The sequence below is a fragment of the Pungitius pungitius genome, chromosome 1, assembly GCF_949316345.1.
Source record: "Pungitius pungitius chromosome 1, fPunPun2.1, whole genome shotgun sequence".
Classification (NCBI taxonomy): domain Eukaryota; kingdom Metazoa; phylum Chordata; class Actinopteri; order Perciformes; family Gasterosteidae; genus Pungitius; species Pungitius pungitius.
Genome location: NC_084900.1, coordinates 16,782,907 through 16,801,369, shown reverse-complemented (window position 1 = coordinate 16,801,369; position 18,463 = coordinate 16,782,907). Strand labels below are relative to the sequence as shown.

Sequence of the window (18,463 nt, the reverse complement as noted above, 5' to 3'; positions counted from 1 at the left end):
GTGAAACATAAAGCTTAGGATTCAGCTGTTTCGTTGAATACTTATTGCGCTTTCAAATAGTACTACAACCACTACTAGAATGTCTAGTACTTCTAGTAGTACTTCTAGTATTTCAACTGGTATTATTACTAAAATACTTTTACTACTAGTATTTCAACCCAATGGAGGGAATTCTTACTGTAATGTTTGATGAGGCCTATTAAATAATATATACTGTCTCTCAACCCCTGCACCTACTCACCCACTCCCCCAATACCATCATTTCAAAATAAAAGCTGCAATGATTATCTAATTTAGCCATGAAGCTTAGGATGAAGCTGTTTTGTTAAATACGTATTGCTCTTTCAAATAGTACTACAACCACTACTAGAATGTCTAGTACTTCTAGTAGTACTTCTAGTATTTCAACTGGTATTATTACTAAAATACTTTTACTACTAGTATTTCAACCCAATGGAGGGAATTCTTACTGTAATGTTTGATGAGGCCTATTAAATAATATATACTGTCTCTCAACCCCTGCACCTACTCACCCACTCCCCCAATACCATCATTTCAAAATAAAAGCTGCAATGATTATCTAATTTAGCCATGAAGCTTAGGATGAAGCTGTTTTGTTAAATACGTATTGCTCTTTCAAATAGTACTACAACCACTACTAGAATGTCTAGTACTTCTAGTAGTACTTCTAGTATTTCAACTGGTATTATTACTAAAATACTTTTACTACTAGTATTTCAACCCAATGGAGGGAATTCTTACTGTAATGTTTGATGAGGCCTATTAAATAATATATACTGTCTCTCAACCCCTGCACCTACTCACCCACTCCCCCAATACCATCATTTCAAAATAAAAGCTGCAATGATTATCTAATTTAGCCATGAAGCTTAGGATGAAGCTGTTTTGTTAAATACGTATTGCTCTTTCAAATAGTACTACAACCACTACTAGAATGTCTAGTACTTCTAGTAGTACTTCTAGTATTTCAACTGGTATTATTACTAAAATACTTTTACTACTAGTATTTCAACCCAATGGAGGGAATTCTTACTGTAATGTTTGATGAGGCCTATTAAATAATATATACTGTCTCTCAACCCCTGCACCTACTCACCCACTCCCCCAATACCATCATTTCAAAATAAAAGCTGCAATGATTATCTAATTTAGCCATGAAGCTTAGGATGAAGCTGTTTTGTTAAATACGTATTGCTCTTTCAAATAGTACTACAACCACTACTAGAATGTCTAGTACTTCTAGTAGTACTTCTAGTATTTCAACTGGTATTATTACTAAAATACTTTTACTACTAGTATTTCAACCCAATGGAGGGAATTCTTACTGTAATGTTTGATGAGGCCTATTAAATAATATATACTGTCTCTCAACCCCTGCACCTACTCACCCACTCCCCCAATACCATCATTTCAAAATAAAAGCTGGAATGATTATCTAATTTAGCCATGAAGCTTAGGATGAAGCTGTTTTGTTAAATACGTATTGCTCTTTCAAATAGTACTACAACCACTACTAATATTTCTAGTACTTCTAGTATTTCAACTGGTAGTATTACTAAAATGACTTTTACTACTACTAATATTACTAGTACTACTAGTATTTCAACCCCAATGGTGGGAATTCTTACTGTAATGTTTGATGAGGGCCATCAATTAATAACTTTAGTTTTCTTAGCTTAGGGCGACTTTGGGTGAGTGGGGAGGGCGGCCGTCCTCCAATCAGAGGGTTGGCGGTCTGATCCCAGGCCCGGCTAACCTGTATGTCACTGTGTCCTTGGGCAAGACACTTGATCCCAGCATTGTTCCTCTAGCTGTGACTACACTGTGTGAATGTTAGTTACTGGTTGGGCAGGTGCCACTGTGTATGGTAGGTCCTGTCATTGGTGTGTGAATGGGTGAATGATGTTATGTAGTGTTAAGGTGCTTTGAGTGCCAGAAGACTAGAAGAGCGCTGTACAAATCTATTTTACCAAGTCCATTTGGTTTGAATAACAAACAGTCTGTCTCTCAAACCCCCCCACCCAATACCATTATTTCAAAATAAAAGCCTCAATGATTATCTGTACCTCAACAATGGGTACACCACAATTGCTTTCAAATACTAGTGAAACTAGTACTTACTTCTTCTACTGCTGCTAGTACCACTAGTACCACAATTACAAAAAATGTATTTTTTAATTCTCAGCTTTTCCTATTTCTATTATTTCAGCTTTTATTATTTGTGTTTTCAAATTCATAGAAGCTTCTCCAATTTCTTTTTTTGCAATTCTTTCAAGTTCATTTCAGCTTTTCTCATTTCTGTAATTTCAGCAATTTTAAATGTATTTCAGCCTTTTCTATTTCAGCAATGTTTAGAAAATTTCTGTATTTTCAGCCATTTTTAAATGTATTTCAGCTTGTTTCAATTCTGTACTTTAAGCAACTTTTTCAAATTATTTTCAGCCTGCATTCCAACGCATTTTCAGCAGGAAATGCATTTTCTAGTTTTCTATAATATTTGACTATAGTTTTTTTTTTTAAATTATACATCTGTTAAAAAAGTAGGTAAATAGAATATTTGTAAAGATTCAAGCCTGTAATTCCAATCATACAAAATTAGAGCTTGGTACAGTGTACTGACTGTAAATTTAATTTGAATTTAATTTAAAATGTTAAAAGTGCGCTCCCCGGTGTATGCGTGTTAATCTGCTCCAGATTTAGGTTTCAGCGTCACTGAAACGCTTTTCCTCCCGAGCCGAGGGCTCCGAGAAGGCCCTGGCCCCCTCCACCATTCACGGCCCTCCGTCTGCTCCCGTTTTTTTGTCGGAGCCGAAAAGTCCACCTGATGGATCAGAGTCCTCAGAGTCCCACCGCCTCGGCGCTCCCCGCCCCTCTGTCGCTCCTCGCCTTCCTTTTCACGCGGCGCTGAGGTTTAGCGCAGATGTTTCCCTCCGTCCGCAGGCCAAGGCAGCTGCTTCAAGGAAACTTCATCTCAGTCCAACAAGTCCCCTGGTCTCGAACCTCCGCCATCAGCGTCTCCAGCTCCGTCCCGCGCGCAGGACCATCTGATACCAGAACAAACCGTATTGATCACCAGCACTGCCCCCCCCCTCCGGTTTTAATTAGTTGGTTATCACGCGGTCCCGGTGGTGTTGTGTGGTGTTTGGTCTCCGACCTCCCGCTCTGGCCCTCTACCTCCAGGGGTTTCCACCTCCCATGCTTCCAGACATAAAACATTTCAACACTTTCTCAAGTTCTTTTGTGTGTTTTTCCACTCCTGAGCTCTCCTTCTCTCTCACACACACACACACACACACACACACACACACACACACACACACACACACACACACACACACACACACACACACACACACACACACGTTCCTCCTTCGTAGGGCCCGAACTTATTTTACCCAAATGTGGGATCCACCCTTTCTGGCAGTGCTACAACGGTGTAAAAAATCCAGTGAGATGAAAAAAAATTCTATATAATTACCATCACTTTAATTTGTTAAAATTCAGAACTTTTTTTCTCTTGCTAGTTTTTTTGTTACTTTGTGGGGTTCTGTTTTTAACATTCACAACTTGCGAGTCCCACTTTCACACACACATACACATTTCTAGTTTTAATATCTTAGCAAGACAAGCATTTCTAGTCTTTGTATCTTCGCAAGACACAATGTCTTCTGATGTAAATAACAGGTTTACATATTTTTTGTTGCTTATCAAAGACATTGTAGGGCTCAATGTCATTGTAACCAAAGATCATCATAAGGTATATGGGGCATAAAGATTTCATTAATATAATGAACTCCAGCTCAATACAACTCAATGCTTTCCCAGTACCATTTCAAATGACATTGCAAAAAATAAACTCCTTAACACATATGTTCTTTTGTCTTTATTAACTTATTGGTGCATATTGCCACCTTCAAAACATTTAGAATGGAGTAGAGGAAAAACAAAAGAACTTTGAATACTGCCTCCACTTTCTTAAACAAAAGAACTTTTAGAGCCAGCTCTTGCCAAACAACGTTGTCGCCTCAGCAGTTAAACCCATAAACACACACTTCTCCACCGTTTAGGTTCTGGTTTTCTTTCTTTAGGACTTATGTCACCAGGCAACCGGAGGAGTGTTGAAAATAATCCTTTTCTCCAAGCAGGGGGGTCTAAAGTAAAAGTTTACTCATTGAACAATTGTTGAGCTCAGAAAAAAAGTGGGACAAGATGAAGATGAAGATTCATCATTGCCTGTTAAGAGGCCTCACAAACAGAGACTGTTAACCCTGTCAATTCGACGGTGCATCAGCAAGTTCACACTCGTGCTTCCGTCTCATAGTAGTGATTCTATTTTTTATGTAGAATTTGACTGCCTTCCAGTCTCGCATTCGGAGAGCTTCAGGCTCTGCATCAATGCAACGTTGACACTCCTGTTTGCCTGGAACACTGTTCATGGTAATGGATCTCCGTAGATGCCTGTTCACCGCTGCCACTTCCTCGGGTGTCCAGGTTCTTTTGACGGCAGTTTGTTTACCTAAGTGGACATAAAAGCAGCACAGAATTGACATGTTTAAGAATTGTACATTTTAATTGCCGCTGAAACACTATTGCATCGATCATCAATTGCAGTAATAATTTAGTTGGAGTTTGGACAGATTGTAGTTCTGATTACTGTATGCTTTCAGACTAGGGCGCAATTAGTCATTATAAGAAATGACTCCAAAATAAGTATTGATGTATGTTGTGTATAATAAAACTATTTCATCATTGGAGCTCCTTAGTGCGCCATAGCGTCGTCTCCCTACTAACTTATAAAATCTATTCAAATGTTTGATGGGAGCTCAGAGATCTCCTCTGGCTCACCTGCTCGGCACACACAGGTAAATCCACCGACTTGTGCAGGGCAACTGTAGGTAAAAGCTTGAGCTAAGCTTATGTTAAGGCCACACACGCTCTCTATGGATTAAATACTAACCCTGAAAACTCATGCAGGGTTTGAGGCATTAATTGCCATCCACCTGCACCCCTTGAACATAATTGTATGGACTAGTAAAATGATCATCAGACAGGGACTAGAGTCACTTAGGAGCGCAAATTCACACCTACTACAACCTAATGCCTTTGCTTAAGCTAAATGGGAAACCCTCATGTTCAGTCTCCTTTTTTCATCTAAACTCACCTTTTCTTTCCAATGACCTTTTTGGGCGGTTTTGGGGAGACACTGTGGCGGGACGTTGTTGCTGGGATGTAACACAGTCATCTTCTGACACATCCATCTCTTCCATGGTGGTATCTGGGTATAGAAAATACATTAGATATTGAAGAGAAACATTGGCTTAAAAATTCAATTAATGGTATTATTGCCTGTACTGATTGACTTATAGAATATACAAAATAGTGGCTGCCTCAAAAAAATACTGGAATTATCCTGTTAATCAATTGTGCATTCCTGCCAAGTCAGCATGTAAACCTGCATGCATCTAATGGTCAAAATAACCAGCGACAGATGATTCATTAATGATAAAAAAAAAACTAAAAAAAACACACACATACCTCCCATAATGTCTTGCGACGACCCCATGTTCTCAGTCTCGATGTCAACAGTCTCTAAAATTGTATGAAAACAATTGTAAATACAATATTAATGATTTGGGAAAGCTGAAACTGTGGTGGTCAGCCTCTGATAACAGCTAGGGGAATTTTGAGTTAGTCATAATTAAATGTTGTGCCAAAGAGGTTGGAAGGAGATATAAATGTAACTTTTTATTCTTAAAGGTCACCTAAATATGGATAAATATATATATATATAAATATATTCGGACTTAATACCGTTAACATCGATGTGAATGTCATCCAGACTCCTTCCTTTGTACTCTCCAAGTCTTCCCCTCTCCAATGCCAGAAGTACTTTACTTATTTTGGCAAGCTGGAGCGTGCCCTCTGGAAGGCGGTAGTGTTGTCTGTGGACGGCAATGTTGTGACCAAGGAAATCTGCCAATTGGTCAAGTTCTGTTGTTTTCAGGTTTAGAACCGTCGAGAGAGTAGCAATGTGCTTCCTAAGTTTCGTTGAAGTCAGCGCTTTGGGATTTCTGACATTGTCACAGTCATTCACAAACTGCCTTATGCAGTCGCAACCTCTGATGTGATGGACAGAATGTGGCAATGCAAACAAGAATCCATTTTCATTCAGCACTCCACATTCTTTTCGCTTCGCTATCAAAATATCAAGCGATTCCCTCATGAGTGGGGTGAGGAGAACGGGAACTTTTCTTCCCCGCTTTCCTACAATGGTTATACGGATGAAATGTTTGCAGAGCTTCTGCTCAAGTGGTGTGAGGGCCAAGTTTACATCTTCATGGTTTTCAGTTTTGTCTGTTGACAAGTAGGACGACAAAGGCATTCTGGATACCTCTCCTTCTCTCCGGCGGTTGAAAAGGATAACTTGTGCAAGGGTTACTTTGGCAAGATCCTTCCATGTTGAAGTTGAAACCTCTTCCTTCATGTCAATCAAGAGTTGCTGCTGTTTTTTAGATAGATGCGCATGGAGGTTTTGGACATCCTCTGTGAATGGAAGGAGTTGAGGAGAATTCCACTTGGCCTGGTCTAATTGAGTAAGCGCTTGGCTTGCAATGTCAAATTTCCAGCTTTCTTGATATAACTGTGCAAATTCTGCAGCATCTTGGACTGCTTCTTTATCCTTTAACTTCAATCCTTCAGATTTAATGAACATGGCCAAAGAATGCAAGCTGTGGCCAACTTTCCGAGCAAGAGATGGACGTTGATATGTCGCAGTTTTGTCACTAAATCCAGCAAGGCATCTTGCAGCAGTGACAACATGACCATACTTTTCTGGCTTTATGAGCTCTTTGATTGTTGTGACAGGTGCAACTTGTTTTGCAGCCAGTAAAAGTCTTCCAAGCTCTCTCAGCTTCTGCCGGATGTATTGGTGCTGGCTGATGACCTTCTCATTCTTTTTAAACAGTCTGTACCCATACTCAAGTATGCAGCGGTCTTGCTTCACAGCCAGTGCAATAGCATCTTGATTCATATCATTTATGAACTTCCAGTAGGCATTGCTCAAATCAAATGGAGCAGGTTCAGCAAAAGCACACAGTGACTGCACTCTTGTTTTACCTGGTCGGGATTTCTCACTCTGAGGCTTTAATTTGCAGAGCTGAAAATGTCGCCACATCACCTTTCTTGTGTACAACCCGTAGCAGTAAAGACAATGCATAAATTCTTGTCCTTCAGTCTTTTTCTTTGGTTGCTTGCATGGAATTAGTTTACCACTCTGTTGCTCCAAAACCTTAGTGTTGTGTTGAAAGTTCCCCTGATTTCGGATATAGTCCAATTGAAGCCTCCTTTCTTTTGAGTTTTTTGCAAAACTTAATGCTCTCGCAACATCCACCTTGTCAGTGTGTTTACGTGCCAAGTGTCTTGACATTTTCTGCACTACTTTGCAACAGTACAAGCAGTGATGTTTTTTGTTGTAACTTCTTTTACCATCCTCCTTCCTCATAACAGAATCAACATAGACATCATTTTCAATGGAAGTTGAAACACTTGCTTTGTTAGCACATTTTCCTGCCATTTGCTCATTATCTGCATCAGCTCTACTGCACTGACTTGAAGACTTGACGCTGCTCTGACTGCAAGTGGAAGACTTGACGCTGCTCTGACTGCAAGTGGAAGACGTGGCGCTGCTCTGACTGGACGACTTGGCGCTGCTCTGACTGGACGACTTGCCGCTGCTCTGACTGGACGACTTGGCGCTGCTCTGACTGGACGACTTGGCGCTGCTCTGACTGGACGACTTGGCGCTGCTCTGACTGGACGACTTGGCGCTGCTCTGACTAGACGACTTGGCGCTGCTCTGACTGGACGACTTGCTTCTATTCTGTATAGTTGATACAATTTTCTTTTTTTTTGCATTTCCCATTGATAGTTCCAGGCTGCAATCACTGCCTGTACTTTCATCCTTTAAGTTTGGAATATACTCCTCTTCGCTATCTACACTGGAGTCATCTGATCCTGAGACATTCACTTGAATCTTCAGAAAAAAAACAAAAACTAAATTACAAAACCTCCAAATGATCAAAAAAGGTATACCTTCCTTTTAAGTGATAACATTGAAGAGTAAAAATGGAGACTTACGCGACGGAAACAGCTTCTCTTTGTTCTTTGTATAGCCATTTCGGATTCAGAACTGGACGGGCTCTCTGCACTGTCTTCACTTGAATCATAGAGAGCATCAGAAAAATCTGGTAGTTTAAGCATCTGAAAAAGAGATGTCAGGGTAGTGTAAAATATTTAAGTTCACAGTATTTCAAATTAAATATAGGTGAAAGGTTTTGGATGAAATGGTCTATAAACGCGCTACTGGTATGTAAGTGTCATACCAGAATGCTTTTTGTCCTTCTCATCTTTGGAACCACTTGTGCGCATGTGGGATGGTCTTGCTCATCGTTGGTTTCGTCCACCATACTTTCATTTGACTCATGAAGGTCGTCAGAAAAATCATCGGTTTCATCAGTGTCGGAATACTGAACTAAAGGAAGGCTTCTGACAGAAAACACCTAAAAGAAAATAAATAGAATAATTAGTCATAATAATTAGGAGAACGTGGTGATCATGTATGTGGAGATATACAGAAATTAGATTAGATCCTGAAAAAGTGTTAAGTATTTAAAGTTACTTATAGTTTGGACAAAACGGAGGGCCCCATAAAGGGTGGACTAGAAACATGTGTGTTTAAAGTTGGAACCTCTCAACAACATTTTTGGGGCTGCAGTGCATCATGTTTAAAATACCCCTTTTAAAAATGCATCAGCTCAGGAAGTGGACAATCACACCTGTAAAAACCTGAGGTTAGATCCTGAAATGTGTTGTTAAAAGTATTTAAAGTTACTTATAGTTTGGACAAAACGGAGGGCCCCATAAAGGGTGGACTAGAAACATGTGTGTTTAAAGTTGGAACCTCTCAACAACATTTTTGGGGCTGCAGTGCATCATGTTTAAAATACCCCTTTTAAAAATTCATCAGCTCAGGAAGTGGACAATTACACCTGAAAAACCTGAGGTTAGATCCTGAAATGTGTTGTTAAAAGTATTTAAAGTTACTTATAGTTTGGACAAAACGGAGGGCCCCATAAAGGGTGGGCTAGAAACATGTGTGTTTAAAGTTGGAACCTCTCAACAACATTTTTGGGGCTGCAGTGCATCATGTTTAAAATACCCCTTTTAAAAATGCATCAGCTCAGGAAGTGGACAATTACACCTGTAAAAACCTGAGGTTAGATCCTGAAATGTGTTGTTAAAAGTATTTAAAGTTACTTATAGTTTGGACAAAACGGAGGGCCCCATAAAGGGTGGACTAGAAACATGTGTGTTTAAAGTTGGAACCTCTCAACAACATTTTTGGGGCTGCAGTGCATCATGTTTAAAATACCCCTTTTAAAAATTCATCAGCTCAGGAAGTGGACAATTACACCTGAAAAACCTGAGGTTAGATCCTGAAATGTGTTGTTAAAAGTATTTAAAGTTACTTATAGTTTGGACAAAACGGAGGGCCCCATAAAGGGTGGGCTAGAAACATTGGTGTGTGTCTGCGAGGTTAACTTTAAATCACTTAGGAGATAAAGACAGGAGGACCCCATGAAGGACAAACGAGAAACAAAATGTGTGGGGTTGTTATCGGTCTGTTCTCTCAATTGAAATTCTACAGAATATGGAAAGCTTTATCACGAAAAGCCATTTTGACACCATCTTACCTGGGCTATAGCTTCCTTTCTGCGTGATTCCTCATGGGAAGTCAGATTTAAAGGGGTGTCTTCTGTCTCTATAGTCACAGCAGGGGCCTCATAGTTGGTTACCTGGGATTCAGAATTAAATTTAAAAATAAGATTTAGAACTCATGATGTCATTTTAGGAGATCTTCACACGTTACAGAAGTTAGCTCATGTAAAAACAGGTTCAGAAACAGCCTATGAATTAATGATATGCGCTTGGGAAGGCTCTATTGTAGATTTCTAACATAACTAACATCAACATGTTAGGGATTGCACTAGTTCACATTCAGAATACTTCCTTTTTAAACACACACCAGTTGAAAAAATGTAATACATTGGATTTCAACACTAAAAAGGATCGTAATAATAGAATTGCATCGTGTACAGGCCTACAAAGACAGTTTGTGATGACAGTGTGTACATTACATATTTACCTGGGCTATGGCTTCCTCTCTGCGTGATTCCTGATGTGAAGTCAGATTTAAGGGGGTGTCTTCTGTCTCTATAGTCACAGCAGGGGCCTCATAGTTGGTTACCTGGGATTCAGAATTAAATTTAAAAATAAGATTTAGAACTCATGTCATTTTAGGAGATCTTCACACGTTACAGAAGTTAGCTCATGTAAAAACAGGTTCAGAAACAGCCTATGAATTAATGATATGCGCTTGGGAAGGCTCTATTGTAGATTTCTAACATAACTAACATCAACATGTTAGGGATTGCACTAGTTCACATTCAGAATACTTCCTTTTTAAACACACACCAGTTGAAAAAATGTAATACATTGGATTTCAACACTAAAAAGGATCGTAATAATAGAATTGCATCGTGTACAGGCCTACAAAGACAGTTTGTGATGACAGTGTGTACATTACATATTTACCTGGGCTATGGCTTCCTCTCTGCGTGATTCCTCATGTGAAGTCAGATTTAAAGGGGTGTCTTCTGTCTCTATAGTCACAGCAGGGGCCTCATAGTTGGTTACCTGGGATTCAGAATTAAATTTAAAAATAAGATTTAGAACTCATGATGTCATTTTAGGAGATCTTCACACGTTAAAGAAGTTAGCTCATGTAAAAACAGGTTCAGAAACAGCCTATGAATTAATGATATGCGCTTGGGAAGGCTCTATTGTAGATTTCTAACATAACTAACATCAACATGTTAGGGATTGCACTAGTTCACATTCAGAATACTTCCTTTTTAAACACACACCAGTTGAAAAAATGTAATACATTGGATTTCAACACTAAAAAGGATCGTAATAATAGAATTGCATCGTGTACAGGCCTACAAAGACAGTTTGTGATGACAGTGTGTACATTACATATTTACCTGGGCTATGGCTTCCTCTCTGCGTGATTCCTGATGTGAAGTCAGATTTAAGGGGGTGTCTTCTGTCTCTATAGTCACAGCAGGGGCCTCATAGTTGGTTACCTGGGATTCAGAATTAAATTTAAAAATAATATTTAGAACTCATGTCATTTTAGGAGATCTTCACACGTTACAGAAGTTAGCTCATGTAAAAACAGGTTCAGAAACAGCCTATGAATTAATGATATGCGCTTGGGAAGGCTCTATTGTAGATTTCTAACATAACTAACATCAACATGTTAGGGATTGCACTAGTTCACATTCAGAATACTTCCTTTTTAAACACACACCAGTTGAAAAAATATAATACATTGGATTTCAACACTAAAAAGGATCGTAATAATAGAATTGCATCGTGTACAGGCCTACAAAGACAGTTTGTGATGACAGTGTGTACATTACATATTTACCTGGGCTATGGCTTCCTCTCTGCGTGATTCCTCATGTGAAGTCAGATTTAAAGGGGTGTCTTCTGTCTCTATAGTCACAGCAGGGGCCTCATAGTTGGTTACCTGGGATTCAGAATTAAATTTAAAAATAAGATTTAGAACTCATGATGTCATTTTAGGAGATCTTCACACGTTAAAGAAGTTAGCTCATGTAAAAACAGGTTCAGAAACAGCCTATGAATTAATGATATGCGCTTGGGAAGGCTCTATTGTAGATTTCTAACATAACTAACATCAACATGTTAGGGATTGCACTAGTTCACATTCAGAATACTTCCTTTTTAAACACACACCAGTTGAAAAAATATAATACATTGGATTTCAACACTAAAAAGGATCGTAATAATAGAATTGCATCGTGTACAGGCCTACAAAGACAGTTTGTGATGACAGTGTGTACATTACATATTTACCTGGGCTATGGCTTCCTCTCTGCGTGATTCCTCATGTGAAGTCAGATTTAAAGGGGTGTCTTCTGTCTCTATAGTCACAGCAGGGGCCTCATAGTTGGTTACCTGGGATTCAGAATTAAATTTAAAAATAAGATTTAGAACTCATGATGTCATTTTAGGAGATCTTCACACGTTAAAGAAGTTAGCTCATGTAAAAACAGGTTCAGAAACAGCCTATGAATTAATGATATGCGCTTGGGAAGGCTCTATTGTAGATTTCTAACATAACTAACATCAACATGTTAGGGATTGCACTAGTTCACATTCAGAATACTTCCTTTTTAAACACACACCAGTTTAAAAAATGTAATACATTGGATTTCAACACTAAAAAGGATCGTAATAATAGAATTGCATCGTGTACAGGCCTACAAAGACGTTTGTGATGACAGTGTGTCCATTACATATTTACCTGGGCTATGGCTTCCTCTCTGCGTGATTCCCCATGTGAAGTCAGATTTAAAGGGGTGTCTTCTGTCTCTATAGTCACAGCAGGGGCCTCATAGTTTTTCACCTATAATTGAGATATTATAAAAGGAACATATTTAGAACTTACAACTTCCCAAAGAAAAGAGTCTAATTCAACTATTATCTTAACTATTGTACTGGCAACATTTATGTTTAATTTAATGATGTAAATGCAACATCCTTGACTTTACTGACACAACCAAACCCTGATGGTTTGTCAACTGATATTAAAATAAAAAGCAATAACTAATATATATCAGCTATTATAGGTCCGAGACAACACCATCAGTAGCAGATACACTATCTGAATTAATGAGCCAATTCAAGCAGATTTCAAAATCATTCAAACTTCAAAATCTCCCAGATTAATAAACCGATTAATCCTAAACCTATAAACCAACTCACCTTTTGACGCCATGGCCATTTTGAATCACCATAGTTGTAATCAATTTCAGATCCTGCTTCGATGTTCTTTACAGCAAAAATGCACAAATGTGGCTTGTTGTTTACTATAATCTTTTTCATGATGCAGTTTGGAGATTTGTGGTTGTCATTCACTAATCTTCCAAGGGATCCATCTTCTCTTGATGCATCAATACTAAAAGGTATGAGAAAACTACCGGTTAAAATATGGACAACTTATACATCAAATTTCAGTCTGAACATCGTCACATTTATCAGTGATTGCTTAAAAATGGATTCATTGGAATAAAGTGTTGCAATTTACCAAGAATGTGTGTTCAAATGATTCTTCCAAATCTATTCAAACCTTTGTTCTAGAACCTGGCTCAAAAAAACATGCTTACCACCAGTTGCATTTCTGCCATTCAAATTCAAACAGAAATGTACTCTGTGTCCCTGTGTACTGTCTTGATTGGCATTCTTCCAATGATACAAGTTCTCCCCTGTACTCCAAGACAAAATCCCCGTGTTCGATCGGCTGGGTAGCAAACACTCCCCTCCCTATAAGGACAAGTACATATTTGATAAGAAATATTGAGTCATCTTAGTCTTCCACAACAGCAGCTTTGTTGAAAAGTCTAATTGAAAAGTATCAGGAACTACGATAGCATAAAATGCTGGCCCTTAAAAAGAACCTGAAGTCCCCGTACCTTTGTGGACATCAATGAATCTTTCCTCAAACCAGGGTTTGTCCCTCGAAGACCGAATGTGTAACTCCGCATCATCAGTCGGACGTATCCGGGCTTTCCTTTTCAACATTATGGCTCTGGAAAAATCATTTTCCAAGTTATCAAAAATGGGAAAACAAACACATCACTAACTAATTAACTGAGTTATATTTAGGATTTGTAATATGCGTGAAGTAGTCAATGCCTGATTCCAAGATGCCACAGCCCATAGCATTCCATGTGCAAGTAAATCACCAACTCTGAATCCCAGCTTTACATCCTTTAAATCAAAAACCCTGCTGTAAGTATGCTGTCAGCCAAGCGTCACATATAAAGGCAAAACTATAATATTAGACAAAAGCAGGGAGGCATAAACATATATTCAGCCTGAAAGTAACTGCACACACACACAGCGTTTTAGCCAACCTATATGTATGTAGTACAGGGCCCTGGTTTCCTTAACACTTGTTATTGCAGAACCACGTCTACAAACTAGATGAAAGCAAATAACAAGACTATCAAAATGCACAAAGGAGAACTTACACATTATTATCTACATGCTGGGATCAATTACCATGGCAAGTGTATGACCAGTGCAATCCATATATTATTCGATCAGCAACCCCCCAAAACACAGCTATCTGCTTATTGAGCCCTTCTAGAAACTCCTCTAAATGATCACATTGTAAAGTGTGCATACAACCCCACACTATTACAAACACTGCAATTTAAATTACTTATTAAGATCCTTTAACATCTTTTGAATGACTTCACACATCAAATGAAGTTTTACAGCACTTATCACGTCACGTCAGCTGTTTGAGCTAGTTTGTTTACTCTCAGCACTGCAACGCCAACAGACGTACACGTAAAACCCACGGGACAAACGGCGCAGATGTATACAGACACCGCCCCCCGTGTGTTAAGAAGTGACTCACGCTGCTAATAAAACGCCTATTTGCGTGTTTCACGGAGGTTATCAGTTATGCATGTTTCCGGGCCTCCGGTTGAATTATGTAGCAGCGAACGGAGTCGTAACTCTCCGTATGAAACAAACGTGTCCACCATCCTTTGCCGTCCTCAGTCAAACAAGAAGCCGTATACAGACACCGCCCCCCGTGTGTTTAGAAGTAACTCACGCTGCTAATAAAACGCATATTTGCGCGTTTCACGGAGGTTATCAGTTATGCATGTTTCCGGGCCTCCGGTTGAATTATGTAGCAGCGAACGGAGTCGTAACTCTCCGTATGAAACAAACGTGTCCACCATCCTTTGCCGTCCTCAGTCAAACAAGAAGCCGTATACAGACACCGCCCCCCGTGTGTTTAGAAGTAACTCACGCTGCTAATAAAACGCATATTTGCGCGTTTCACGGAGGTTATCAGTTATGCATGTTTCCGGGCCTCCGGTTGAATTATGTAGCAGCGAACGGAGTCGTAACTCTCCGTATGAAACAAACGTGTCCACCATCCTTTGCCGTCCTCAGTCAAACAAGAAGCCGTATACAGACACCGCCCCCCGTGTGTTTAGAAGTAACTCACGCTGCTAATAAAACGCATATTTGCGCGTTTCACGGAGGTTATCAGTTATGCATGTTTCCGGGCCTCCGGTTGAATTATGTAGCCGCGAACGGAGTCGTAACTCTCCGTATGAAACAAACGTGTCCACCATCCTTTGCCGTCCTCAGTCAAACAACAAGCCTAACTTATTAACGTAGATGTATACAGACACCGCCCCCCCCCCCCGTGTGTTAAGAAGTAACTCACGCTGCTAATAAAACGCCTATTTGCGCGTTTCACGGAGGTTATCAGTTATGCATGTTTCCGGGCCCCCGGTTGAATTACGTAGCCGCGAACGGAGTCGTAACTCTCCGTATGAAACAAACGTGTCCACCATCCTTTTAGCCGTCATTTGCAGTCAGTCCATAACAATCCTTACTCACCAACGTTGCACTCGTTATTTTAAGCCTTTTATTGTCAGTCAAACAACAGCCTAACTCAGCAACATTGCAATCGTTCGTCTAAGCCACACTAACATGCTGTTGGACCCGCCCCACAGACATAAACAAAGCCTCCGATTGGCCGAAAGTGACAATCGCGGGAAAATCCTGTGATTGACAGTCACCCAAAGCGGCACACTTTTGCCGTTCAGAGTAACGAGATTACGGTTTTTGTGACTAAATAATGCGGCAGTAATCGCGTAGTCATAACAAATGTTAATATTATACTTATTCATCAGAAAAAATATCTTAAGTATAACAATGCTGTAGCTAACAGTTAGCATTTTCTGATCTAAAACTAACAGTAGAAGCTAGCAATATATAGCTAGCTAGAAGCTAGCAGCACCAAGAAATTGTAATTTACAGAATAATGTGCTACTTTATTAATCCATTAATCTACTGTGGGTACAGATTGAGAAACAGATAAAAAAAAGTCATACTTTAATACAAAAACCTACCTTATTCTCCGCAAAGTTCCCAGTTGAGCAGCCAACACCGCATGGCTTTGGTATGCTGAGACATGAGATCTCGCTAATGACTTCACGAAAAATCTCGCGAGATTTCATAGAGGCCCCTCATTGGCTGAATTCTTACACACACCAGGAAGTGTGTGTGTGTGATGTTATACCACCTTTCCAACACTTGGGGCACTAGTGAGTAAAAAATCCACACACACATCACACACACTTTTCCATACTTTCTGACTTTGTGAGACATGTGCTAAAAAAGCTACAGGCATGTCAGGGGAGGCTTGTGAGCCCATATATGATGATAATTCTAGTGGGGTCCCTCATTTTGGGCCCCACAAGGTTGTTGGGCCCCACAAGATTGGTGTTCTCCCTGTTACATGGCCCCACAAACTAACAACTGCAAGTGCACACACACTTTCTCCGAACCCCAAAACGCAGCTTCTCTTTCCCCTCCACTTCATTCCTCACTCTCCCATATGTCTTTGACAGTCTTCGTACGCCTCTCTCAGATTCATACATATCGCTTCTGTATTCACTCCCGGGTGAACCAACGTGCACGTGCTCGTACGCACGCTCGTTTGTGGAGGGAAAACGTGCACACTCTTTTGTTTTGCCTGGGAGGAATGTTTCTGGAGCTAATTAGCGTTATTGAGCGCATGTTTTATTGCCTTCTGCTGGACACGGAGTGAGCAAAAGCAGAGGAATGTTACAGTCGCTACGGATCACCTTCCTGTCAGGTATTTCCTCTCAACGCTGCGCGCAGTTTGATGTGTGACGCCGAGGCCCTTGTGTGGAAATAAATGGCACCAATGAAGACAAATCCTCTCGTCGGGCAGCTTCGCAAAGACGAACAGTCAGAGAGATCCAGCAAAACACATTCTTCCCCCCCTCCCTCCACACCCCTCGCTTATTGTGCCTCAGATTCACCTGCTGAACCCAGGAGTCCACAGCGACATCTGGATGTGCGCAGCAGAGCCTCGGTGCTCTTGGCCCGGGCGAAGGCACTCGCTGTGAGGGATGATGAAACACTCAGCGGGTGAGTTCTGACAATGTGGCAAGTGGTCAAAAGGCGCAGATGCACTGAGCAGCGGGCCTTCTAGCTGTGTGATGTACGGAGCCCCCTCGTTGCCAGGAATGTTCTCCTTTTAGTTTTTCTAATACACCCCCCCCCCCCCCCCCCTGCCCCCACACCCCTTTCCTTTTTATTAGGTTTCCGTCTGTCTCTCCAAACGTAGCTAAACTCACATCATTTCTCCTTTAGGAAACGTGCAACCCAAAATCCAATTGCAAAATGCAAATGGAAAGCATTTATACTTTAAAGTGCGCTGTGGATTGCAGAATGAGTGATATTCCCACCCGTTTGGCCATGTCTCTTTCATCTGGGTTGCTTTGGCCTTCCCTTATCAGCACACACTTCTTGCAGCGGCGGGTACCAAGCGGCGATGCCGAGGGAGAGCAGATGTTGGGTGCCAGAGCGCAGCCAGAGACCCCCGGGGGCCAGCGGCTCCACTGCCGCTGCAAAAAACAAATACATAGGGCTCATAGGGGAGAGGAGGGAGGAGACGAGGAGAGCAAAAGGAAAGGAGAGAAGAAGAAGTCCAGGAGGAGAAGAAGGGGAGGAGAGCGGTGGATTCAAACCGAGTTCGTTTCCCTGTTTATTCCTCGTGGGAAAGCGATGTGCTTTAGAGCGTTTTGTTGTACATCTCTGTGTCTGTGTACATTATTTTGGGTCCACTTACTCTGCCCGGTCACCAGCTGCACTGTGTGATAGTTGTCCAGGCGGAAGATTGGGTAAGCGGGAGCCTGTTGAACTGACAACCCCCCCCCAACCCAAGATCCCCCACCCAACCGGTCCCAACCGGGCAAATCAAAGCCCGCAGAGGGCCCGAGCGTCGACTTCCACGAAATTCTGTGTCACAGCTGCGTTTCCTCCACAGCGAGTTTGTTTGCTCTAACAAAGAACAAAAAAACAACACTCACCCAATAGGGCTGTGATTAAACAGAATAAACGACGCGCTGTTAGAGGTCAGGGTTCCAACGTGTGCCCACGGAAATTATATAAAAGTTTTATGTAGACAACCGGAAATCTGCGTGCGGATGTGTGTGTGTGTCTTGCACGGGTTCTTTTTTTGTTTCTTCTTTTCTAGGCCTATAATAAGAAGCATCTTGGCTGGTCGAGGAGGGTGTGGCCCCATGTGGCCGCAAAATTAAAGAACATAAAAAAAAACAAGGGGAAGAGTGAGGGGGGGGGGGGGACGGGGGGACGGAGCGGCTGTGGTTCCGCGTCTCTGCGTCGTTTCATCCTGCAGTTCAGAGGAGGCGCAGATGGT

General features: G+C 40.9%; 2 protein-coding genes across 3 annotated transcripts in view; one reads left to right on the top strand and one right to left on the bottom strand.

Annotated features, from left to right (window-relative positions):
- The window catches only part of bmp7b (bone morphogenetic protein 7b), a 44,752-nt gene that overhangs the window by 12,864 nt on the left and 13,425 nt on the right, over window positions 1-18,463 (top strand). The window lies entirely within an intron of this gene.
- On the bottom strand, window positions 3,890-16,471 carry LOC134129750 (uncharacterized). 2 transcript variants are annotated; one of them, XM_062562706.1, is made up of 16 exons: window positions 16,122-16,471; window positions 13,647-13,762; window positions 13,341-13,497; window positions 12,940-13,132; window positions 12,479-12,580; window positions 12,028-12,129; window positions 11,576-11,677; window positions 11,127-11,228; window positions 10,675-10,776; window positions 10,226-10,327; window positions 9,774-9,875; window positions 8,403-8,579; window positions 8,158-8,280; window positions 5,557-5,610; window positions 5,183-5,296; window positions 3,890-4,537 (listed from the first exon to the last, which is right to left on the bottom strand). In XM_062562706.1, the coding sequence occupies exons 2-16, from the start codon at window positions 13,753-13,755 to the stop codon at window positions 4,484-4,486; spliced, it is 1,695 nt and encodes a 564-aa protein (XP_062418690.1). In that variant the 5' UTR covers window positions 13,756-13,762; window positions 16,122-16,471; the 3' UTR covers window positions 3,890-4,483. The 2 variants fall into 2 exon arrangements, with proteins under 2 accessions (XP_062418690.1, XP_062418691.1); XM_062562707.1 differs by lacking the exon at window positions 16,122-16,471 and adding an exon at window positions 15,607-15,853.

Excerpts from the sequence above, each read along its gene's own strand:
- LOC134129750 (XM_062562706.1), bottom strand. The coding sequence starts at position 13,755 with ATGTTGAAAAGGAAAGCCCGGATACGTCCGACTGATGATGCGGAGTTA. Across the intron at positions 11,229-11,575 it reads GAGAGGAAGCCATAGCCCAG|GTAACCAACTATGAGGCCCC; the intron begins GTAAATATGTAA and ends TCTGAATCCCAG. Across the intron at positions 4,538-5,182 it reads AAGGTCATTGGAAAGAAAAG|GTAAACAAACTGCCGTCAAA; the intron begins GTGAGTTTAGAT and ends ATGTCCACTTAG.